Source organism: Loxodonta africana, chromosome 23 (assembly GCF_030014295.1).
Source record: "Loxodonta africana isolate mLoxAfr1 chromosome 23, mLoxAfr1.hap2, whole genome shotgun sequence".
Lineage (NCBI taxonomy): Eukaryota > Metazoa > Chordata > Mammalia > Proboscidea > Elephantidae > Loxodonta > Loxodonta africana.
In genome coordinates, this window is record NC_087364.1 from 13,656,665 (window position 1) to 13,683,868 (window position 27,204).

A 27,204-nucleotide genomic window follows, 5' to 3' on the forward strand; every position below is an offset into this window, starting at 1 on the left:
GGGATGTTTTCCTTTTGCATGAATTACATTTTATAGCAAAGCTCTCCAACTCCTCGTTTCATAAATTGTTTTCCTAATAAATAATGCCATTTACAATGCTTAAAAGTATTCCTTTGAGAGTCTCCTGAATTATGATACAAAAACTGTGGATAGCTTTGAGTGAAATGACCGTTGACTATTACCTCCATGGTGTTCTTTTAAAATATTCATTTTTCCTAATAATGCCATGTGAAATTTATTTTCAGGGGGATAGTTCCTATGTGAAAGATCGCTGGTGTGTTTTTGATGGATTTATGGTCTTTTGCCTTTGGGTTTCATTGGTGTTACAGGTAATTAAATACTTTTAAATTACAAGGGAATGGAATGTTTTCTGAATGGGCATGATTTTGCATTGAAAGTTTAAATAGAAATATTAAAGAATATGTCAAATATAATTGTGTAAGTTCCTGTGACAGCAGATTTATTTTGAATTTTTTTTTAGATAAAGCCTAAATTTACCATTTCAATCATTGTAGGTCATGTTTGTAAATTATTTCAAGTCAAGCGATAATCAATACTACAGGAAATATTCCTTATTTAACAAATATAAAATTTATATTCATTGAAATAAAGGAAAGAATATGGTAGGAATTTCTGTATTTCGAGAATTAAATATTTAATTAAAAAAATTTTCCAGTTTTTATATGACTGAATTCTCCCTAAAAAGCAGATGAAAAGAAATATATTGGGACATATACTTATCAACATAAAATACTATGTTGCAAGTTTAAATACCTTACTATGAGAATGGGTGGAGCCCTGGTGGTGCAGTGGTTAAGAGCTCTGCTGCTAACCAAAAGGTCGGCACTTCCAATCTACAAGCTGCTCCTTGGAAACTCCATGGGGCAGTTCTACTCTGGCCTGTAGGGTTGCTATGAGTCGGAATCAAACCTACAGCAATGGGTGTTTTGCTTTATGAAAATTTGAGAACATATATCAAAAAGTCTTAAAGGAAGGATTTTATTGGAAAGTAATTCCCATGCATTTGTCCTGCCATAATTTGCCATTCAAAGTAACTAAAGTGATTAATGATTACCTTCTGTGTTAACAAATTCAAAATTAAAAAAAATCACAATCCATTCTGCCAGCTCATGGTAGTGCTTATAGATCAATTATCCTTCCTTAGTTTTAGGATGTTTCCCTCTCCAACAATCTAATTTCATCCTGCATATTGTTGTTGTTTTCCATTTAATAAGTATTGGGTGATTGAAAACCATTTTCTAACCGCAACATGGCCTCAGTCAGTAGGGTAAATGATACAATCCTTTTTTATATTTTTCCTAATATTTTAGCACTTTCGCCATTATTTTCTAGATACTAAGAAGACTTCATCAAAAAAAATTACTAGTAAGGAAGACTTAGCATACTTGTTTTATATTCTAAGTTGTAACTTGTTTTTGTAATAAAAACTGCCGTGATGAATTAGTCAAGGAAATGAACAAAAATGGCAATTTTATTAGTTGATATATTTTTATTTCTTTTAAGATAACATTATCTTCAAAATTTACTCAAAAGAAAATGGATTTCAGTGGAAAATAAATAATATATGAATAAGTGCAGGGGCCCCTGCTGATACATTGTCAGTATATTTCATGACTATGAGTAATACTAAAGAGAACACTAATTATTTTATTTACCTCCGAATTTATAGGTATTTGAAATTGCCGATATAGTTGACCAGATGTCACCTTGGGGCATGTTGCGGATCCCACGACCACTAATTATGATCCGGGCATTCCGGATTTATTTCCGATTTGAACTACCAAGGACCAGAATCACAAATATTTTAAAGTAAGCATTGTTTTTACATAAATGAATGTGAAAAGTTGTATGACTTTTTGGGTAAATTTTACCTATTTTACCTTCTTTTTCCCCCCTAGGCGATCAGGGGAACAAATATGGAGTGTTTCCATTTTCCTGCTTTTCTTTCTACTTCTTTATGGAATTTTAGGTGTTCAGATGTTTGGAACGTTCACCTACCACTGTGTTGTAAATGACACTAAACCAGGGTAAGTTCATCTTTTAACTCCATCTTTATCTAGGTAATTATTGCCCTATTTCTAGAATTCTCCCTTGAAAAGCTTCCGTGTCTTAATTTTTAAAAAAGCGTCTATGTACTCTCTGTTCTGTATTCCCTGTTCCCTCCATAATGCTTTGTTAATTTTTCAAGACAAGTTGTCAAGGTAAGCCAATTTGAAAGTTGGAACCTGGTGGGAAAGTAGATTGAGCAACTTCAGAGTGTCCATTTAGGAACCTTCCTCAGTGTGGCAAAATGCGTGGGCTAACACAATTCTGATGAAGTGTCTCATGGCATTAGGTGGGTTACTTGTTAGAAAAAAAAAAAAAAACTCATTTTTATAGTTAACTCTGATCTTCCTTCCCTAAAACAGTTTTCTAAACAGTTATTTCATGGCATCATTTCTAGACATAACAAGGGTATCTGTTGTATTGAAGTGTCAGGGGATGGGGATTACATACAAAATATGTACTTTATTATTTATTGTATATTATGCTGATAGGGCCCCTGCCTCTTCTCCCTGGCCAATCATTGTTAAAATACAGCACAAGGAGTGGAGGACAGGGAAAGAGAGCATAGTAGGATGACGGTCCCTGAACATATGTGACCCAGAAGTGTCTCTTTAGGTGTTGACTGCAAATCAGAGTTTGGGATCCAAAGCACACAGAGATACTTCCCATAAAGCCATATTTCAGGGCAGCGGAGACCCGGGATAGTACAATTGAGTTTACCTCTTGTGTGAAGACCTTGGGGGAAAATTGGTCTATTGACAAATGATGAATTCATCTACACTTTTTGGAAGAAAAAAATCTCAATTCGGATAATAGAAAGTAAATTTAAAACTTTTTTTTTTTTAATTCAGAAGATCAGAAACAACCATTCATTTTCCAAGTATTTTTAGTGTATACATATCCATTTACAAATCAATGGTCTATATAAAAATTATTGAGTTTAAAAATGTTGAAACTGTCACTTTGTGTTACCTGCATTTGGTGAGTTTTGTTCTTAAAATATATATATACATCCATAAATGAGAAGTAGATAAACAAAATACATCATGACACACCTTGGTTCAATTCCAAATATTAGTTGAGCAACCTTGAGAAAACGATTGCTTTCTGAAGTGGGTTCAATAACAGAACCTACTTCTTAGGGCTGTGAGTAAGATCAAATGAGACAATGAATGTTAAGAGTGAAGCTGACTAACACATGATAAAAGCACTCACTATATGTTAGTTGTTGTTACTTTGTTGTTTTAAACAGATACAGTGAAACTTGTGAGAGCCTGAACTCAGTAGGACTGCCTTGCTTTTCCGGGTCTCTCAAGTTTTCTGCTTTTGACAGGGTGCAGGCTTACCACTTTTCTCTCACTCACTATTAGTGGAAAATATTTGAGTTTTCCTTCTCCGGCAGGTTTCCGCCTTACACAGGTTCTGGCTTTTGCAAGTTTTACTGTATATAATACACTCATCCTGAGGTGAGATATATTAGTCCGCCTTATTATAGCCTCCAAACGAGAGATAAAACTGTGAAAAAAAGAGCAAAGATCAACAAAGTAGACTAAATTTTAAACTTATAAGAATGTAAAGGGGGAAACATCTATAAGTAATAAGAATTGTATTTTACAAAAGTAAATTAATCTGGGAGTTTATTTCAAATTTATCATGACTATTTTTATTAGTCTCTCCCAATAAGGAACTATTTACTAAGAATTTTATTTCTAATTTATACATACACAGTAAAATATCTTTTATAATAATAAGACCAAAATCACCAAAATGATTAAAACTAACAAAACGGATAATAGACCAAAGGTATATTCTAAAATACTTGCCTTGAACTTAGACCGTTTGGTAGTACTATATGTCTTGCTTTTATGAAGCGGATTATTCCGTATACAAATGGTAGTTCATACTAACATGATCAAGCCAACTGTATGTGAAGCTGTTAGGACGTTTGTCAAGATAATCCTCTATTGTCAGAAGTCTAGCCAATGAGGATTCCTATTTAAATAGCTGGGAAAAGAAAATACGAAAACTAACGTTGGGGTATGAGCACATAGACACCCTGATTACCACCCACATAGGACTCCTCCTGTGCCTTGAATTTACCAGCCTTGCCTCAGGGCCATTGCTGTGGCCTAGACAAAATAATGACCTTCCTCCAGTTGTCTTCCTGGATAACTCCTGAACTGCAAGTCTTTTCTCAAATATCATCTTCTCTATGATGTGCTTCCTAATTTTCAATTCACCATGTAGGCCCACAAAGCACTTGCAATATCTTGTATGTTGCTCAGTTTTTTTTTTTTTCACAATACCCATGAACTTCAAATACATTATATAATGGTCTAAAAACTGAGAATTGTTTATTGTATCTACCCCAAAGAATGTAAGCTCAAAGATAGGGAATTTTTCTTTTCCTGTTTATTTCTAGGCCAGGAAGTGTATACAAGTTTCTAAGAAAATATGAATGAGGCAACTTGCAAAAGCCTCAGCATAATTTCATTTGTTAAACAGCAAAGCGGACCTAGTTGGTCAATGCCTTAATTAATTTTATTTTTTAATTTAGTAGGTTTATGCATGCATCTCACATCTATTTAGAGAAATTCCTGTTAGGTTCGTATAGCTGTGGGCCGAGACCATGCCTTCTTTGATTATGCACAGAATTTTGTTGAAGTAAAGAATTCATTATTGTTACCTGATTAGGGTCCGTGCCCTGGAGCAGTTGAGCCAATGAAACATAGTCCAAGTCAGAAAGAGTGAGAAAGCTTATTAAGGAGATGTATACATCACTCTCTGTGGAGTCCCTAAGAGCAGTTTTACATTAGAGCTTATATAGAATCTTAAAAGGGTTACAAATGTCTTTGTAGCCCGCTGCCAGGCATTTCTTTATTAGGCTAATGACATACATAATCTGATACCTGGGCTCCAACTTTCCTGTGGGGGTTGTATGCCACAGGTAGTCCCCACAGAACAAAAGGTTATTTGCATCAGTTTAAAACAAAGAACAAAGTCATTAACATTTGGTCAAAACAAAGTCATTAACAGAGCTATGTGAAGCAGGCAGGCAGAGGAAGAACAACTTATATGTTTATCATGGCCGTAATTATGTTAAGCTCTCAGCTGCCCGTTTTAAAAAAGGAGGAAACATGCTGGGTGGTATTGGGGTCACAATTATTTTTATTTGTCTGTCAGAATTAAATCCAGAGAATAAGTTATCTCATGTCTTCTTCTATGTCCTAAAAGTTAAAATTCACCCCAAGTTAATTTTTATTTTTTGTTTAACATGACGTAGGGATTGAGGTGTATTCTTTTTACATGTTTTGTGCTGAGAGTGGACATCAGTGTCTTTAATCTTAGAGGAAAAGCTTTCGGTATTCATCTAAGCATGATGTTAGCTGTAGATTTTCAAAAATAAAAAAAAATTACCTTTAATTCCTGTGTTTCTAGAATGTTTGACATGACTTGTGTTAAATTTCGTCAAGTGTTTTTACTAAAAATATTGAGATAATGTAGTTTTTCTTCTTTATTTTGTTAATGTGATGAGTTTTATGATTGATTTTTTACTATAAAACCGACCCTGCTTTCCTGATATACTGCTGATTGGTCATGCTGTATTATCTTTTTTTTTTTTTTTTATGTATTTCGAGATGTGATTTGCTAATGTTTGGTTATAAGTTGTAGTTTTGTTCTTGAGGGTTATTGGTCTGTAGTTTTCATTTCTTGAAATGTCTTTGTCAAGTTTTGGTATCAGGGTAATGTTAGCCTAATAAAACAAATAGAAATGTATTTCTCCCTCCTTTATTTTCTGAGAGTAGAGTTAATATAAAATTGGTATTATTTCTTCCTTAAATGTTTGATAGAATTCACCAGGGAAACACTTTGGCCCTGAAGTTTCCTTTGTTAGACAGTTTTTCTTTATGAATTCAATTACTTAACATATACAGAGATATTAAAGTTTTCTCTTTCTTGTTCTGTCAGATTTGGTAAGTTTTCTTTTTCAAAGAGTTTATCAACTTCTTATAAACTGTTAATTTACTGTCATCATGTTAATAATACCCCTTGATTACCCTTTTCATATCTGTAGGATCCATGGTTATAAGCCATTTCTTTATACTCCTGATATTAGTAATTTGTGTTTTCCTCTCTTTTTATGTACAAGCAGTCCCCAGGTTATGAACATCCAACTTATAGGCAACTCATACTTAAGAACAGACTGCTGTAAAGCCTATTATATTAAAATTTTGAGTTAAATACATACAGTGGTCTGTAATAACAAACACACTGCTTTGTGACTCTCATGAAAACATTGCACTGTTTGGAAGTGTTTCTTAAGTGTTCTATATGCATAAACAAAAAAAAAAAAAACCCAGTGCCGTGAAGTCAATTCCGACTCATAGCGACCCTATTGGACAGATTAGAACTGCCCCATAGAGTTTCCAAGGAGCGCCTGGCGGTTTCGAACTACCGCCGGCCCTTTGGTTAGCAGCCATAGCACTTAACCACTACACCACCAGGGTTTCCCCTATATGCATAAAAAAAAAAAAAATGCATAGAAAGGTAAAATATACACTGTATAGTAAGACATATTATTATTATTATATATATATTTTTTTTTTTGACTAACTGATGCTGAATAAGAACCGTATGTACCTGTTCTGACTTACCTACAAATTCTACTTAAAAACAGACTTAGGAACAAACCTCATTCATTACCTGCCGATTGCCTGTAATTCTTGCTGGTCTGTTGTATTCCTCTTTTCATGCAATTTCTTTCTTTCTTTCTTTTGCTTATTTTCTCTGTTAGTCTATTTTTTATTGTATTTACTTCTCTTTATTATTTTCTTCTTTCTACTTTTTGTTTTATTTTATTCTTTCTTGTTTTTTATATCAAGGTCTTTAAATATTTCTCTTTTCTAATACAAGAATTTGAAGCTAAAATCTTCCTTCTAAGCCCTGTTTTAGCAGCATCCCCCAAATTTTGATACATTGTACTTATATTATTATTCAGTTCTATATAGATAGAATTTTCCCTGCGATTTTAACACTGATGCATGAGTTATTTAGAAATACATCTTTTGAAAATGGTGTGTTCTAAAAATATTATCATTTTTGATATGTAATGCTGTGGTTAGACTCCCTGTAAGAGTCCCTGTAAGATTTCAATCTATAGAAAATTTATTAAGAATCATTTTAAGGACCAGTATATGGTCCAGAAGGGGCGCTGGTGGTGCAAAGGTAGAAGTGCTCAGCTGCTAACCTGAAGGCCAGAGGTTCAAACCCATCAGCCACTCCACGGGAGAAAAGACCTTGCGATCATCTCCTGTAAAGATTATAGCCTAGTAACCCCCATGAGGTAGTTTTCCCCTGTCCTATAGGGTTGCTATGAGTCAAAAATCAATTCGATGGTACATAACAACAACAATATATGGTCTAAATTGGTGAACATTCCATTGAACTTGAAACAAATTTGTATTCTGCAGTTTTTTAGTGTAATTTCTGTGAATATTATCTAAGTCAAGATGATGTTCTAAATATTTCTATCCACCCTGGTTTTTGTCTAACTGATCTATCAGTGCTGAGAGAGTGGTATTAAATTTTCCACGTATGACAAAAATATATCACTTTCTCCTTTTTTCCTTTAACCCTATCAGTTTTTGCTTTATATAAATTAGAGTTTTTGTTTGAATCACGTGCATAGACATAAAATGTCATAGTGCCTGTCTGATGAACTGAAAGTTTATTATTATTAAAGAAATCCTTAATTATCCTTGATAATAAATACTTCTTGTCTGGAAGTCTACAGTGTCTTCTGTTGAAGTTTTCACAGTGGCTGTCTTATGCTTTACTATTTGCAGAACATATGTTTTCCATCCTTTCCCTTTTTATCTGCCTCTATATGGTTAATTTATGTGTCTTTGCATTTAAGATACATCTCTTTTAGACAGCATATAGCGGGTGTTCCTTTTTTAAATTCAGCCTGAAAACCTCTGCCTTTCATATGGAGTGTTTAGTCCATTTAAACTTAATGTAATTATTGATACGGTTGAGTTTAATTAGACCATTTTACTATTTGTTTTCTATTTGTAGCATTTTATTTTGCTACTCTACTTCTTTTCTATATTCCTTTGGGTTAGCCAAGTATTTCATTTTATTTCATTCTTATTGATTTTTTAGTTATATTAGTCTGTACTTTTTTTTTTAGTGATTGCTCTAAGGATTAAAATATCTGTCTTTTACTTATTCTAAACTACTAAGAATTATTAATGTACCACTTCATGTAAATGTAAAAAACCTTACAACAATATAGTTCTTTTTTACTCCATCATCCTTTGTACTACTAGAGATATATTTTACATCCACATGTATTATAATATAAACCCCATAATACAAGGTTTTTGTTTGTTTGTTTTGTTTTTTGCTTTAGGCAGCCAGTTATCTTTTTTAAAAAAATAAGAAAGAAAAAAAAAAGATAATCTTTTATAATTACCTGCATGATTAACCCAAGAACAAATTGCCAATCTAAATATAGTCTTTTGCAGTTGTTCTTCTTTTATCATTTTATTACTTAATTTCGTTTGTAACTTTTTTTATTTATCACATTTATATGTGTTATAATTTTATGTTTATCATTGTGCCCGTGAAAACTGATTATTTAGTGTGAACAAAATTAGAGATGGTTCGGAATAGTATTTCAATATGATTGGTTTTGCATGCAAAATATTTTGTTGAAATTACAGAAATAACTACAAAATGAAAGGGAAACTTAAACACTTATAGTTGAGGTGATAGAAATTACTCTCATTCTTAAAAATAAAAAAAAGAAAGGCTTAATGTTTTGTCAGAAATTTTATTCTAAAATAGATTGTTGTTGTTGGCTGCCATCAGGTTGATTTTGGCTCATAGCGACAGCATGTGTTGCAGAGCAGAACTGCTCCATAGGGTTTTCAAGGCTTTGACCTTCCTGAAGCAGATGGCCACATGGGTTTGAATGGTTAGTCAAGTGCTTAACCATTCGTACCACCCGCAAGTCCTCATATGAATTCATAGCACCTGGACTTGTGTAAAAGTTAAAAATATGTTTGAAATATAAAACAAACTTTGATTTATAATTTTGTAAACAAAATTAAAAAATGAAAAAGGTATTGGAGAAAAGCGAAGGAAATGGCTTTCTGTTCTCAGAAGCAATAGAAAGTAATTTATAATCTATCAAAAGTCATTACTACTTTTAGTGAAATCTAACATTAGGAAAACTTTTCCTGTGACTCTTATACTCCTTTTTCTGCTTTGTAACTTACTTTTCTGTGAGTTCATGATGCTTTCTCCCACTTATTTTGAACTTCCATGGTTCACTTCACAGATTCAGTTTTCCTCTCAAATATCAAGTAGATCCGTATGTGATTTTATTCATATTGGTGCTTGTGTATTCTAGTGAATATTTTATTCATGAATTCAGTCAAGGTTATCCTTTTATGTTCTTAAAATACAAAGCAGCTAATTCCAAGGAATGATAATTAATTTTAAAAAGCATTTTATGAAATTGATGTATTTCCGTCCATTGCTTCTCACCATCTTATGCACAGTCTTGTCTTTTGGTAGAAGGAGGTTGCGGAAACAAAAAAGATGGGAACTATATATATCTGTATGGGCTCACAAATCTCTCCAAAGTATAAATGCATACAGGTTTATCACGTAAGTACATGTGTCAAAATTTGGATGCATTAGTTTTTAGTAAGTAGTTATGGAGTACTTACTGTTTTCATGGGAGCCCTTGTGGTGCACCGCTAAAGTGGTCAACTGCTAACTGAAAGGTTAGCAGTTTGAACCCTGCAGCGCTCCATGAAATAAAGATGTGACAGTCTGCTCCCATAAAGATTTACAGCTGTGGAAACCCAGTGGGGCAGTTCTACTCTGTCCTACATAGTTTTTATGAGTTGAAATCAAATTGACAGTAATAGGGTTTACTATGTTTTAGAAGTTGTAAAGAGAGAAATGCTATGCTTACAGGACACATTCTCCATAATCCTGGTTTATAGTTTGAAGAGCTACATCATACATATGCATAAATAGTTCAAGGACTATAAAAAACCTGACATTTATTTTAAATTATGTGTACATGTAAGTTATAGGGTTTATATTTGGGAGATTACTTAACTATTTAGATAAAATAGTGGCTGAATAAATTTTAGAATTGTTTTCTTAATCCTCTGGGTTTTATTTCCAAATATAGAAGCTGAAATATTCCTGACCTAAGCAATTGAAATACATATTTGAACATCTTATTTTTTTGTGACAAAAAATGTCATCTATTCAGACCTCAGCAACTGGAAATATAACCTTACAGTTAATGTGTCCAAAGTATACATTTATCTATTTGATCTCTGTGCAACTTTAAAAGGAGCCCTGGTGGTACAGTGGTTAAGTGCTTGGCTGCTAACCAAAAGGTCAGCGGTTGGAACCCACCAGCAGCTCAGCGGGAGGAAAATGTGGCAGTCTGCTTATGTAAAGGTTACAGCCTTGGAAACCCTATGGGGCAGTTCTACTCTGTCCTCTTGGGCCACTGTGAATCAGAATCAACTCGATGGCAGTGCGTTTAGGTTTGGTTTTATTCAACTTTAAACATACAAACTTGATAAGTATGTATATTTTCAGATGCTAACTTGGTGAGGAAATGTAACCTAGTATAAATTGAAAACTATTCGAATTAACTTTTTTATAGTCACTGTATTTTTTTTTGTACATGAGGAAATATAAATACAATTTTTTTCATTTTTCTTTAAAAATAACAATTAGATTTCATAGCTTCAAAATAAACTGTTTAATCAGCTTTGATCATATCTAATGGATGTTTTCCATAAGTACTTAAAATTTAGTGTACTTTGCTTTTTTTTTTTTTTTTTTTGCTTAATTCCTGAGCTAATAATAAAAGGAAGCAAATGGAAAATTCTTACTGATTTTTAAGGCATAAGCCATATAACTGTAAGCCCAGCGTGGTGGTGATGGAATTAAAGTCAGTGACAGAAGCTAAAATGAAGTGGAAACTTAGTAGTAATGGAGTCTGGAACAAATGATCATTTGCCCTAATCGGCAACACCCCCTCCACTGCTAACATCTTGGAGCTTTTATTTATTTTAACCTAAGCAATATGAATCCATCTATATAACCACCCAAACCAACCATATTTGTTTTTCCTCCCTAGCAGCACCTGGCATAAGGACGAGGAGCAACTTAGACTCTCACACACTGTTGGAGGGAGTGTAAAATGGTACTATGACTTTGATAAACAGTTTGACAGTTTCTTTGATAATATATTAGATAACTACCATATGTCCCATTTATTCCACTCTGAGGTATTTAGCTGAGAGAAATGAAAACATATACCCATGCAAAGATTTACACATAAATGTTCATAACAACTTCATTTTTAATAGAGCCAAACTGGTTGTTGTTGTTGTGTGTCATCAAGTCAATTCTGACTTATAGTGACCCATAGGACAGAGAGTAACTGCCCCATAGGGTTTTCTAGGCTGTAATCTTTCAAGAGCAGATGGCCAGGTCTTTCCCCCTGCAGAGTTGCTGGTGGGTTTGAACTGATGAAATTTGAGTTAGCAGTGAGCACTTTAATCATTGCACCACCAGGACTCCTTAACCAAACTGGTAACAACTCAAATATCCATCACGGGCAAATGGACCAACATATTGTGGTATATTCATAGCAAATGAAATACTATTCAGTAATAAAAAGGAACGAAATGTTGATACACAGAACATGGATAAACCTTGAGATAATTATGCTGAGTAAATGAAGCCAGATTAAAAAAATATATATATATACACTCTATGATTCCATTTATATAAAATTCCAGAAAATGCAAATTAATCACAGAAAGCAAATAAGTAGTTGCCTGGGGATGGGTTTTCGTATTGGAGGAAGGGATTACAAAAGGGCCTTAGAAAACTTTTGGCTTGGGTGGCTATTCTCATCATATCGATTGTGGTGATGTTATTGTTGTTGTTAGTTGCTGTCAATTTGATTCTGTGGTGATATACATATGTCAAAACTTATCAAGCTTTAATAAGTGCAGTCTATTGTATGTCAGTTACCCTGGTGTAGTGCTTAAGAGATATGTCTGCTAAACAAAAGGTCAACAGTTCAAATCCACCAGCTACTCCTTGGAAACTCTAAGGGGCAATTCTACTCTGTCCTAGAGGGTCGCTATGAGTTGGAATTGACTCGATGGCAACTGGTATGGTATGGTATACATTGCTTTTAAAAAATGTTTTAGTGTGAAGTGGAAATCTAAATTCATTCGTAAGGTTAGGCAATTGTTCCAGAACTATTTATTGTGCTCTATTACCCACTGAGTTTAAAGGCCATCTTTCTCATTTACTAATTCCCTGCATATGTATGGGTCTCTTGCTTGATTGATCTATTTGACTATCTCCTCACCAATATCATACTGGTATATCGACTTGACAGCAACTAACAAAAACAACATAATTATTATTGCTTTTAAGTAAGTAAGTTTATATCTGATAGGGAGTCCCAGTGGCACAGTGGTTAAGAGCTATGGTGAGCTATGGCTGCTAACCAAAAGGTCGGCAGTTTGAATCTATCAACCTCTCCTTTGAAATCCTATGGGGCAGTTCTACTCTGTCCTATGCTTTGTTTTTTGTTTTGTATCTGGTAGAGATGATAGAGAAGTTCAATATCATCAGTCAAGACAAAGCCAGGGGTGGACTATGAAACAGACCATCAGTTGCTCATATGCAAGTTTAGGTTGAAGCTGAAGAAAATGAAAGCAAGTTCATGAGAGCCAAAGTACTACTTGAAAACATCCCACCTGAATTTAGAAACCACCTAGGAATAGACTTGACACATTGAACGTTAATGACTGAAAACCCGAAGAATTGTGGGAAAAGACCAAGGATATCATGCATGAAGAAAGTAAAAGGTCATTAAAAACACAGAAAAGGAGGAAAAGACCAAAATGAATATCAGGAGAGACCCTGAAAATTGCTCTTAAGTTCAGAGTAGATCAAGCAAACAAAACAAATCAAGAAGTAAAAGAGATAACAGAAGATTTCAAAGGTCAGCTTCAGAAGACAATGTAAAGTACATGATAAAATGTGCAAAGATATGGAGTTAGAAAACCGAAAGGGAAGAACACTGTCGGCATTTCTCAAGCTGAAGGAGCTGAAGAAAAAATTCAAGCCTTGAGTTGCTGTACTGAAGGATTCTACAGGTAAAAAAACTGAATGATGAATGAAACATCAAAAGAAGATGGAAGAAATATGCAGAGTCACTCTACTAGAAAGAATTGGTTGATATTCATCCATTTCAGGGGGTAGCATGTGATGAAGAACTGCTGGTATTGAGTGAAGAAGTTCAAGTTGCATTGAAGACATTGGCAAAACACAAGGCTCCAGGACTTGATGAAATACCAACTGAGATGCTTCAAAAAACAGATGCAACGCTGAAAGTGCTTACTCATTGTGTCATTAAATGTGGAAGACAGCTACCTGACCAACCAACTAAAAGAGATCATATTCATGCCCATTCCAAAGAAAGGTAATCAGATGGACTGCAGAAATTATCCAACAATATCATTATTATCATGACTAGCAAAATTCTGATGAAGATCCTTCAACAATGACTGCAGCCATACATCAATATGGAACTGCAAGAAGTTCAACCTGGATCCAGAAGAGAATATGGAATGAGGGATATCATTGCTCGTCAGGTGGATCTTGGTCAAAAACAAAAAGATGTTTATATGTGTTTTATTGACTATGAAAGGCATTTGACTGTGTGGATCTTAACAAATTATGAATAATGTCAAGAAGAATGGGAATTCCAAGACACGAAATTGTGCTCATACAGAAACTGTACATGGATCAAGAGGCAGTTGTTCAAGCCGAACAAAGGATACTGCATGGTTCAGAATTGGAAAGGGTGTGTGACAGGGCTGTGCCCTTCACCTTACTTATTCAACCCGTTTGCTGGACAAATAATCCAAGAAGCCAGACCATATGAAGAAGAATGCGATATCAGACTCATTAATATGTGATATGCAGATGATACAACCTTGCTTGCTGTAAGTGAAGAGGAATTGGGGCGCTAACTGCTGAAGGTCAAAGACTATGTAGCCTTCTGAATGGATTACACCTGAACGTGAATAAAATGAAAATCTTCACAACTAGACCAATAAATATCATGGTACGTGGAGAAGTAATTGAAGTTGCCAACAATTTCATTCTGCGAGAATCAACAATAAACGTCCATGATAGCAGGACTCAAGAAATCCAGGGGCATATTGCATTGGGCAAATCTGCTGCAAACAGCCTTTTAAACTTTCAAAAAGGAAAAAGGACTCGATGACTAAGGTGCCTCTGACCCAAGCCATGGTCTTTTCAATCACTTCATATGCATGCAAAAGTTGGATCGTGACAAAAAAAGAGAAAGGAAGAATTGATGTGTTCAACTGTGGTGTTGGTGAAGAATATTGAAAATACCATGAACTACCAAAAACAAAAAAACGAACAAACCAGTGTTAGATGAAATACATCGAGAATGTTCCTTAGAAGTGAGGATGGCGAGACTTCGACTCCCTTACTTTGGACATGTCATCAGGAAAGATCAAGGACTCCAACTTCTAAGAGCGTTAACCATTTGCACCCATCTAGCACATAATAAGTGCTTACTATTTATTGAAGGCCTGGTTTATAACACATTATGCTTTTGGCAGATAATAATAACATCATGACAAATGGATAAAGAAGAGGAAACAAAAAGGGACAGAGAAAGAAAAGCAAGTCGATAAATGGGAGGAAAAAAATGGTTAAAAAAATATGAAAGCAGTATGAAAACCAAAGGAAATCAGTGAATCAGTACAGATACAGCAGAGGAGAAAAATATGAAGGAAGCAGTGAGGAAAGGAGTTGACAGCGTGGGCGAGAAAAGAGACAAATGCATGAAAGAAAACCTGTAGGCTGTAGAATATGTCTAGATTGTTCCGTGAATGAACATGAAGATGGGAAAACACATTGGGTGGGTGGGAGACAATGGAGATGGAGGTTTAGAACAGAGCTGGATAAAATAGCAGCTGGGTTATAACTTCGGTGAGTACAGAAGGCGGCTGTAAGGCTACAGTCTTATTAAAAACCAAGCCAGAGCGTGAGAATTATAAAACGAAACGTGTTAATAGAGCTAGAATATCAGGCACCATACTGAAAAGTTAAATGTAACTTTGATGCATTAAATATAATGCAAATTAGGAAGGAGTGTATAATACCTTTGGAACTCATGGCCCTTAAATTACTTCAGTTAGTACTCTTCACTGGCTTCATACTGTACTCAGTACTAAGAAATAAATGTCACTGAAAAAAATGCTAAAAGACTGCTTGTACTGTGAGTATTATCCTCAGCACATTATGTTGGCAAAATTTTTATTTACTTCTAATGTAGCTGTTTTGGAGGAATGTCTGTGTTTTCTCTCATTGATTTGTAAATTTTGTCCAATAGCATCATGTATACAACATATTTGCCTTCTTTTTATGTAACTCTTCATTTACTACTTGAAAAGAAAGCACATTAGCTTATTAGCTGCCGTCCAGTTGGTTCTAACTAATAGGGAACCCATGTACAACAGAACGAAACACTGCCCAGTCCTGTGCCATCCTCACAATTGTCCTTATGCTTGAATCCACTGTTGCAGCCACTGTGTCAATCCATCTGGCCGAAGGTCTTCCTCTTTTTCACTGGCCCTCTGCTTTACCAAACATAACATCCTTCTCCAGAGACTGAGCTCTCTTGATAAAATGTCCAAAATATGTGAGGCTTAGTCTCGCCATCCTTGCTTCCAAGGAACATTCTGGTTGTACTTCTTCCAAGACAGATTTGTTCGTTCTTTTGGCAGTCCATGGTATATTCAATATTCTTCGACAACACCACAGTTCAAAGGCATCAATTCTTCTTTGGTTTTCTTTATTCATCGTCCAGCTTTTGCATGCATATGAGGCAATTGAAAATATCATGGCGTGGGTCAGGTACACCTTAGTCTTCAAGGTGACATCTTTGCTTTTCGACACTTTAAAGAGGTCTTTTGCAGCTGATTTGCCCAGTGCAAGGCATCTTTTGATTTCTTCACTGCTGCTTCCATGGGTGTTGATTGTGGATCCAAGTAAAATGAAATCCTTGACAACGTCAATCTTTTTTCTCTTTATCATGATGTTGCTTATTGGTCTAGTTGTAAGGATTTTTGTTTTCTTTATGTTGAGGTGTAATCCATACTGAAGGCTGTGGTCTTTGATCTTCATGAGTAAGTGCTTCAAGTCCTCTTCACTTTCAGCAAGCAAGGTTGCGTCATCTGCATAACGCAGGTTGTTAATGAGTCTTTCTCCAATCCTGATGCCCCATTCTTCTTCATATAGTCCAGCTTCTCAGATTATTTGCTCAGCATACAGATTGAATAGGTATGGTGAAAGGATACAACCCTGACAAACACCTTCAGTATCCCCTTGTTCTGTCAGAACAACTGCCCTTGATCTATGTACAGGTTCCTGATGAGCACAATTAAGTGTTCTGAAATTCCCATTCTTCGCAATGTTATCCATAATTTGTTATGATCCACAGAGTTGAATGCTCTTGCATAGTGAATAAAACACAGGTAAACATCCTTCTGGTATTCTCCGCTTTCAGCCAGGATCCATCTGACGTCAGCAATGATGTCCCTGGTTCCACGTCCTCTTCTGAATCCAGCCTGAATGTCTGGCAGTTCCCTGTCCATATATTGCTGCGGCTGTATATTAGCTGTTCACTAAGTGTGGCTGCAGCAGTACATGAACTGGCCACGTGGAATCCACACTGCTTAGAATAACAATTATTGCACATCTGATGATTCATTTCCAGGACCAATCATTTACACCATTTTTCTTTTAATTTTCTTTTCAGTATTACCAAGCTTTAAAGTTCCTTCCACACATAAGCAAAAAAAACACCGTCAACACTATTTTACCATTAGTTTCAGCCCAGACAGCTATTTGTTTTATTTTTAGAGACTCAACAATGTCCACACTCACACACATAAAAATCCCAATAAAAAGTCCAACTTTTCTGTTTCCTTTTGTTGCTTCTCAACTAGAAATTTCTCATAAACATCTATGAGTCAGATGATAAGCCATGGTGCAGTACGATGGTTGTGTTTCCAGCCATCTGCGTTTGCCAGTTACCGTCATGATCTTATTTTTCTTAATCATTGTCCTTTAAAAATTATTGCAATTTCTGCGTAACTGATTTGTACACACCGTCACACCATAATGGCAGAGCTTCCAGCTCCCAGGCAGAGGCCTGTCTGTTCAGAGACTTTTATACTCTCCATTTCATGGCCTACCTCCAGAATTGATTATGTTTAATCTGTAAGCTAAACAAGATAAATAAGGAATCAACTCAATGCATTCAGTTTTGCTTTTAAATGGAACTGGTTTTGTTAAATCAGAGTGAAAAGACTCTTAGCCGTGCCATCAATGGAATTGCTAGAAAAGGTTTCAACTCTTCTGGTAATGAATGGTGACCTATGGCAATTATGGAACAAGTAATGAAATTTGACTAAGCAGAGCAGTTCATATTCTAAGGAAAGATAAGAAGAGCAATGGCCTATGGCAGAAACGAGTGTTGCAAAATGCCAAATGTGATGGCAGAAATCTCCCTGAAGCTAAAATAGGAACATGTGAAAAAGAGCTGAAAGGTGCACTAGAAAAGATGAAGGCTTGACACCGTATTATCATTCTTGAGACAAGAGCTTATTATCAAATAAAAAAATCTTATTCCCAAAGAGTAAGATAATTAGAAAAACTTTAAGGTAAGTGAATGTAAATGTTAAATGTATAAAAGTTTAATATGTAGCCCATGATTCCACCAGGAGTTCAGGTAAATACATGCGATGACAAGACCATTAATTTCAAGACCTGGAGGGAGGGTAACCACAGGTCACTGATTCTCATGACAATCTTGGTTTACCCTTGTTATTTCTGAGTAATCGCTAATAACTTCCTTATTCAATCTCAAAAGAATCCCAATAGGGACCACAAATTATACGCTCAACCTGCCCAGGGACAGCTTCTAGAATTTAGTGGTATTGTGTAAAATATCCTCAAGAGTTGGATTACAGACAATGTAGAATTGGATTTTTGACACTTTCCTATTGCTGATCCAAACAGTATTTGAGTTTACTCTTCAGGGTACTTGGCAAATGAATTAATTTTTGTCTTGTAAATTCTGATCACAAATAACAATGTTTTTTAAAAAAGGAAAAGCCTGAAGAAGCAAAAGTAGAGAAGAAGCATTATGGAACTTAGAATTATTAATATTTAATTAAAAAAAATTTTTTTAATTGCTATGCACTTTATCAAGAGAGCATTTTGTAGAATATATAAAATCTTAAATGCTTCAAACTCATGTAAAGGGCTGTGGGGTCATCTTGATCCATGTGTAAACTTCTTTTGGTGAAAAAATGAAGAATAGCTGCTACATTTAACTTATAGGATTTATTCAGAGACATCAGTTAAGTGGAAGCGATAAGAACAAATTTGAGAATTGCATATTGGTAATATACTTTTTAAAAATATTTAAACAAGAAGTGAAGAAACGCTGATGGTGAGCATGGATTTCTAATTATATTAATAGCATCATTTGTTGAGCACCTATTATATACAAGACATTTTACTTTTGTAACTAATTTAAAGAACAATCTGAAAGACAGGAATTGTTTCACCGATTTTGCAGATGAAGAAAGTCTCAGAGAGGTTAAAAGATGTGTTCAGTTGTTAAGTCAGAGAAAGAGGATTTGAACTCAAGACTAGCTTCAGAACTCATGCTTTTTCCACCATTTGAGCAACTTCTACACAATTTCAATTACACATTCGTGAACCTATATACATATGGATATCTATATACATAAACTCTTTGTAATATGTAATATTATGTATCATACCATGCCCATAGGGAGAAAATTGAAGTCCAATTACATCTGATTTCTATCCTCATGTAGATGTTATGTTCCCAGGAATTCAATTTGACCTGAATCTATGAAATACCCTGATGCTGTTGAGTCGATTCCAACTCATAGTGACCCTTAGGACAGAGTAGAACTGCCCCATAGGGTTTCCAAGTAGTGGCTGGTGGATTTCGAGCTGCCAGTCTTATGGTTAGCACCAGGGCTCTGACTCTGGAAAATCGTGATATGTAACTGTAAAAATGCCGTGGGGCATCGTCCAACCTCCTTGTCTAACTTCAGGAGGAAGAAAGAAGCGAATCACTATCAGCATCAGCCCAAGGCTGATCCCTATGAGGTGGAAGGCAGACATACCTCCAAACTTTTCACCACTTCTGACACCAGCCATCCCACCCACCGCACTCTCTACTTCTCTGCTGGATTTGATAATTCATTGTAGTGGCCACACAGAACTCACAGACCGTACTCACAGTAACAGGTTACGGTTCAGGATCAGGAATAACTCAGGATACAGTTCTTCTATCAGGACAGCCTCTTCTCAGCCTTGCCCACAGGCAGGCCTCTGTCTGGCCCTTGGCTCCTTGGTCCTTCAGTCTGGCCTCTGTCCTGCTTGGGCAAGTGTTACAAAGCTCATTAAATCCACCAAAAATTGCTCAGGGGCACCCCACTCCACTAGTAAGCCCGAAGGTGCTCACGCTCAGTGGGCCAGCAAGCCTAGCTCTGCCAAGTGCCTGGATGCACCACACTTGCCTGCAAGCCTCCTGCCCAAAGGCACTCAGCTCTCTTTCCGTGGGTCAGCACACCCACTGTAGCCACTCTGCTCTGTGGGCCAGGAAACCCACTTGGTGTCTCATGCTTGCCTCTTGGTTCTGCTACTGCCATTTCTCTGCCGCCATTTCTCATTGACTTGAGCGATCTCTGGTGTTACAGCTCTCTGTCTGCCGGGTCTAAGAAGTTCTCAGTGTAGGGACCCCAAGGCCAAAGGATGTATTCCACTCCCGTGTCTTTTTGGTAGTAGCAAGGTCCCCCTCTGGCTCTGGGATTTTAAGCCTAGCAGGATGACAAAATTGACTATTCCCCTCTTTAGGGTTCCATACACCGTATTTGCATGGTCCCATTCCCACAGGGTTTTTTTTTTGTACCCCATTTGCATAATTAGTGAGCTGTTCAATATCCTTGGGGAGCCATAAGCACCTTATTTGCATAGACCATGGCAAGAAAGGCCATATGAAAGCAAATTCATTGCGCCACAATAATATATTTTATTACTCTATCTCTTTTAAAATTGTTTTGAACATCTATCTCAGAGACTGAACCACTGGAGCCAACAATAAAATCAACCTTTCATATTATAATGGTTTTGAAAAATTAAACATAAGGAAATAGTTTTGAATAAACAGAACTTCCATATGAAAATTAACACCAGTTCAATTTTCATCAGAATAACAAAAACAGTTAGGAGAGTCTTTAGTATAAAAAAGAAAATCTTATAGTTTGAAGGGAGCATAAGAAATTGAGTAATTTCTTTCGATCAGGTTCAATAAGTACTTCTTTAGATCTTATGTTTACTTCTCAAAAAGAGGAAAATTTAATAACATGGGTAATAAGAGTTTTATTTATTATTAACAGCAAATAACCTTTACTGAACAACTGATATCTGTAATTTTCTCATTTAATCCTCATAGTAATCCAATAAGCTATGTCCTATTTTTACCACTCCATATAGAAAAAAATTTTTTTTTTTTTTATAGAGTGAGGAGCCCTGGTGGCACAGTGGTTAAGAGCATGGTTGCTAACCAAAAAGCCAGCAGCTACAATCCACAAACCCAAGGGGTTTTGGTTTTGGTTTATATAGAGTCAAGGACACTGAATCAGTAAGGTTAAATAAGATGTCTAAGATGAAACCACTTGTAAGTGGCAGTAACCCATTGCCATCGAGCGGATTCCGACTCATAACTGTAGGACAGAGTAGAACTACAGCACAGGGTTTCCAAACAGCGGCTGGTAGATTCGAACTGCTGACCTGTTGGTTAGCAGCTGAGCTCTTAACCACTGCACCACCAGTGGGAGTAGCAGAACTTTAACTAGTTCTCCTTGTCACAGATGTCGATGCTTTTAAATATTCAATTGTAGTGTTTTCATTGTATGAGATGATCTCCAACACACGTGGATACAAAATTTCTGAATAAAGTGTTTAGTTTCCCTTTGGTTACCAGGAGCACATATTGGGGAGACAAGTTCTAAACGGGCATATGAGTTAGTGGTGGTTAAGATTGTTTATTTTAGGATTGAACTACAAAATGATGGACTGGAACTTCTGAAAATACTATGAAATGTGAAATGAGGAGGCCTGCCAAACCAGTCTCTCACAAGTAGTATTTGCTGTGTTTACCGCCATAGAAATCATATTCAGTAATGTTTTGATATCTCAGGTTGAACTTGAGCAGCCTGTTTTCTTCCATGATGGAAACCATAAGAACATGCAATGCCTATGGCAGGACTAGCAGTAAATTTTGGAAATACAATTCTATGCTATCTCTCTGTAGAGAAAAACCACTTGGAGAACCTTGTAGAAAATACTGTTTCTCAACCACGTCCCTGGATTCTCATTTATAGGCAAGAGGGTCTCAGAATCAGCCAGGTTAGAAACCAAAGATCTAAAACTTTAGTTTTACATTAAAACTCTCAAAGCTGTGTTATAGAATAAAAAAAAAAAAAAAATTTTTTTTAGAACACAAAATTTGCATGACTTTTTAAAAGATGACTCTTGAGTCTCCAGGGAATTGTGCTTTTAGCTAGCTGCTTAAGGCTCTGCCTGAGGGTAACCTGGGTTTCCTCTTTCCTTAAGGGTGTTTTCCTAGAAGTACCTAATTTTTTTTTACCTAAGAAGCACCAGAGGTAATTAGAACCTTTTGTCATTCTCCTTGTGAAGAAGCAGGTTTGTCTATGTGTTTTGGGAACTGCAGCACAACCATCTTAATTTTATTCATTCAATGACTCTCCTGTGTTTTTATGGGTTTTATATGTGTTAAGGATAGCAATTAAATTAAGCAAGTGCACTTTGTGGCTGAGGGAGGCTGAGGGCAGAATTTTGGCACACCCTTAATTTTTTCCCTGGCCAAGGCACTTTATGCACAACCACCACCTGTCTGTTAGTGAAAGCTTGCAGATTGCTATGATGTTAAACAAGTGTCAGCAGAGTTTCCAGACCTAGATGGACTAGGAGGAAATCAGACAATGAAAGCCTGTGGGTCCCAACTGTGTGATCCACAACCAATCATGGGGCTCATCCAGGACTGGGCAGAGTTTTGTCCCATTGTGTTTGGGGTTGCCATGAGTCGGGGACGACTCCACGGCAGCTCACATTCAAGTCCTGCCCTGACCTTCCCAATTCAGGTAGCTATATTTTGTAATGATTGTGGTGCCCTTGACATTGTGTAGCCATTCCAAAAGAGTGGAAGCCTTTGGAATGGGAAAAATTGCTGCCGTCCAGCCACACAACTCAGCCAAACCACATCCAGTAAACATAAATATATTTTGAGCTTCTAAGTCCTTTGTAGCCGTAATTTCGAGTACAGTCTTGTAGAGTAGATATTATGATCCCCATCAGAGAGAGAAAAAACTAGCTTCTTGACACACATTAATCCATTGGTAGAATCACCAACTGATACCCTATGTGCCTGACTCCAAATTCTGGTGTCCTCTTTCTACCATGCCACGCTGACAGATACCTTCTCTCTCTGGATCTTTTAGTTCTTAAAGCCAAGAGAGAAGTCTTACTACTTAAGGAGCTCTTGGTCCAGATTTGAAACTTCAAAGGTAGTAGACTTTGTCTTCTAACGTCAGCACAGTTCTCATATTTCCAGTTTAGACCCAAGCAGTGTATCTTCTATGTCCTGGCATTTTTCTTTTCTGATATTCTTTCTGAATACATTCATGTATCTCCCCTTGCCTAATCCTGACTCACATGTCAGTTTCCTCAACTTCTGTCTTGTTCACTGGACCCTTGTCCATACTGGCAAAGTAGTGAGTGATAGAGTTAATGGTGTAAACTTTGGGAAATTCCTCAGTTAAAAAGCTATTCGGATATCGTAAAATGCCTACTTAAATTATTCCTCTAAAATAAAACCAAGGATTGGCTTTTAAATGTCAAATTCACAATATTTGATCAGATTATTTAGTTTTACCACTTTTGCACGTGATGTCTATGCTTTTTACTGCCTTGCCTAATTAATCATTCAGCAATAGATGATGGAGTGACAAATTTATATTTAAATGTTGTTTAACAATAAAGAGAAATTCATTTCCTAACTTCGTAGAAAATGTGCCAGATTAGCTTGTTTTTAGAAAGATGTGTTATGTTAATATTACTTTCTGCCTCAGACTATTTATCTTGTTTCGCAGTCCCTCTCGGAGACCAGGCAGAACAATTAAAAGCTTTCAAAAATCAATAAATAATTTCATCTCTGCAAATAAAGCCCTTGCTTCCTAGGATGGGATTAATTTTCCAAAGCATCCAGCATTAAGATTAGCCAGGCCAATTCATAGGCTTTTTTAAATTAGTCCTGACAAGACAAGGCTAAATAGGGGTAAAAAAGAAGCCAGGTAATTGTCTGGGATGAACGTGAAAGGCAGGTTACAGCCAGAGAAAGTTCTCTGTGAGCGCATGTGGAGAGAGAGAAAGACATTCTCTAAAAGGGCAGGGGTAAGCTTTGAGCAAGAAAATGGACCTTGTTTTCATGCCTGACGCTAAGAGCTAGACAGTTGCCATGTAAAGTTATCAAAGACCATAGTCACTGTTTTCTTAGAGGCAAAAGACTGTGTGATGATGTATGTGAGCGAGTGTGTGTGTGTTTGTATGTATAATTCAGTCCATGAGTTTAACTAGAAAGGTATTCTTCTAGTGAATGATTTCCACCTAAAACCAACCAACAACAAAAAAAACACAGTGTTCGAGTCGATTCCAATTCATAGCTACCCTATAGGGTGGAGAAGAACTGTCCCACAGGGTTTCGAAGGAGCTGCTGGTAGATTCAAACTGGCGACCTTTTGGTTAGCAGCCAAGCTGTTAACCACTATACCACCAGGGCTCTGATTTCTACCTAGACCTGAGATTATAAATACGAAAGAACTCTTATTTGATGCCATGAATGACAAAAAGCTTAGTGTGTATAGTATTACCTGTTGCATATGGATTTGTCTTGTGCAACACGTCCTTCTTTCCATCATTGACAATTTGTTATGAATTGCAACCTTCAGAAATATGTTGTACCTTTGCCTCAGTGAATATCTTTTACAACAAATGAGTCAAACTTATTTCTTGAGAAGTCAACATTATCCTGCTTTTATCTTTGATTCTTCAGGGAAAATGAAATTGCTATCTAGAAATTTCTGTCATATTTTCAAACAAATATGTAAACAAAATTGCTGCCTCTAAATTTCCATCATAAATGTATGTGAGGGACAGAGAACTTGGTCTGGCCATTGTCTCTGGTTTCTGAAAATTGCTCTTTGAATAGTCTGAGCAATTAAGGTGTTCTTTGTTTTCCAAAATAGCCAGGCAAGTGGGATACACAGGCCTCACACCTGGCAAATTAACTTCAGGAAAGCAGGGGGCATGATGCAGTCATGCATATTCATTGATTTCATCAATCATAATTATACATTAAGGCCCCAGTCATGCATATTCATTGAGGTCCCAATGACGAAGGAACCCTGGGCCTTGGAGAAATGGTTCATAATAATAATTGTGTGTGCTACTTTGTGATGCTCATGAAAACATTGCATGGTTTGGAAGTGTTTCTCAAGTGTTTTATGCACAGGAAGGTATAATGTGTACTGTACACTAAGACAGACATTTGACTAACTGATGCTAAATAAGAACCATATCAGCCTGTTTCACTTTACCTATGATGTGGAGACCCTAAAACTATATGAAGTGCTTGACCGGAGTAGGGGTGGCTAATATGGGATCCAGGTCTGAAATCCATTTTGTGTAGAAAACCTGTCGAACCAGAAGACTGAACTGGTTAATAATTATAGAGAGTAAAGGCTGTTCTGCCGGTTTTCTGGTACCTAAGGAAATGTTTTCTTTGTAACCAAGCCAAGAATGAATGTTGTCAGTTTGTCCCCTAGCAACCTTTATGTAATCTCTACATTTCCAGAAATGAATGTCTGGCAAATGTCCTGTAAACCCCCCTCTTATTTAAGCCCCCTACAGGCATTTAGGGAACCCCGGTGGTGTAGTGGTTAAGTGCTACGGCTGCTAACCAAAGGGTCAGCAGTTCAAATCCGCCCAACGCTCCTTGGAAACTCTATGGGGCAGTTCTACTCTGTCCTATAGGGTGGCTATGAATCGAAACCGACTAGATGGCACTGGGTTTGGTTTGGTTTTTGGTTATAGGCGTTAATCAGTGACTAATCAACAATTTTTTTTTAATCAACAAAGCCTGGTGGCATAGTGGTTAAGTGTTACAGTTGCTAACCAAGAAGTCGGCAGTTCATATCCACCAGGCACTCCTTGGAAACTCTACGGGGCAGTTCTAATCTGTCCTATAGGGTTGCTATGAGTCGGAAATCGACTTGATGGCAGTGGGTTTGGTTTTTGCTGAATCAACAAAGGCAGAGCCCTGGTGGCACAGTGCTTAGGAGTTTGGGTGCTGACCAAAAGGTTTGCAGTTCAAATCCACCAGCCACTCCTTGGAAAACCTATGGGGCGGTTCTACTCTGTACTATAGGGTCCCTATGAGTTGGAATTGACTCAGTTGGAACTAGTTTGGTTTTCTGGTTTATGTAGAACTTTGCTGACAGTCATGGAAGGTAAAAACTAAAAAATTTTGCAATTGGATGTAGTGCATGGATGTAAACAAGCAATCCCAGTGGGTTAGAGATCATGAAAATGGGTTGAAAAGTTAAATTAGGGAGATTACAAGTAGATTTTTTTTTTAAACAAATCTGACTGTGAGAAAGATAGAAATACAGGTCTTAAAATCCACTTAAGCATGAGTGAATACTTATTATGATTGGGCAATCATTGTCTCTATCTAGTATCCACCTGGTTGGAGCAAGAATTGTCTTCTCAAATTCCAGAGAGCCATTTGGTCAAGTCTTAAGGCCTGAGCGAAAACATTGAGGAAATAATCGTAACCAATCAAAATAAAATCTAGAAGATTCTTGTTAACTGAGAAAATAAAACTAAGATAAATAAGCAAATATATATTCAGAAACTCTTGACATTCATCTCAATTTTTAAGAAATGGTAATTACCCTGTGGTTTTAGATACATGTGTTCCAGAAGAATTACTTGTCTCATAAATGTGTCTCCAAGAAGCATTTGCTAATAGCTTGATGTTGGCAAAAATAATGTATTTCGAATCTGCTGCCTCATAACTCAAAAGACTTCAAAATAAAGTGCACTGGTGAGGGTTGTGCTTAAAATGAGGGTCAGTGCTAATATGAAAGAAAAAAAACAAATGAAAATAGAAAAATACTCTAATATTTATAAATTAATGAAAACACCATAATAGTTAACAATTATTAAGTGATTGATTATCTTGTTCTTGGTGCTATTCTGAGTGTTGTACATTAGCTGATTTCATTATTAAATTTCGTTGTACGTAGCTGATTTCATTATTAAAACGCTCCTATGGAACAGGTGGGATTACTATCCCCATTTTAAAAATTAAGAAACTGAGGTGCACACGCAAGTTTCAATCTAGGCAGTATACAGATCTCAAACTAACAATGGTCGTAGGTAACACTCACCTAGCGCTTCTTGTGTACCCAGTGCTGTTTTAAGTACCTTACAGATGTGAACCATTAGATTTACCTGTAGTAAATGCTTGAGCCCTGGAGCCTTGATGGCCCAGTGGTTAAGAGATTGGCTGCTAACAAAAAAGGCCAACTGTTAGAATCCATCAGCCACTCCTTAGAAACCCCATGGGCAGTTCTACTCTGTCCTATAGGGTCACTGTGAGTCAGAATCAACTACAGAGCTACAAGTTTAGAAGTGCTTGAGCCAGAATTCACTCCCAGGCACACTGACTCCAGAGTCCAGTTTCTCAATCCAAGTAACTAAAAAGTAATGTGTTTGAAACCTATTCATGCAGACAGAGCATTTTCTCAGGCATTGCTGGTA

The 27,204-nt window shown here is 36.4% G+C and overlaps 1 protein-coding gene across 2 annotated transcripts in view; it reads left to right on the forward strand.

The window, feature by feature from the left end:
- The window catches only part of NALCN (sodium leak channel, non-selective), a 380,765-nt gene that overhangs the window by 13,972 nt on the left and 339,589 nt on the right, over window positions 1-27,204 (forward strand). For both annotated transcript variants that reach the window (XM_064275254.1, XM_064275255.1), the window contains exons 3-5: window positions 246-329; window positions 1,691-1,830; window positions 1,920-2,048. In XM_064275254.1, the coding sequence (XP_064131324.1) occupies window positions 246-329; window positions 1,691-1,830; window positions 1,920-2,048 (353 nt within the window). The remainder of the gene's footprint in view (window positions 1-245; window positions 330-1,690; window positions 1,831-1,919; window positions 2,049-27,204) is intronic.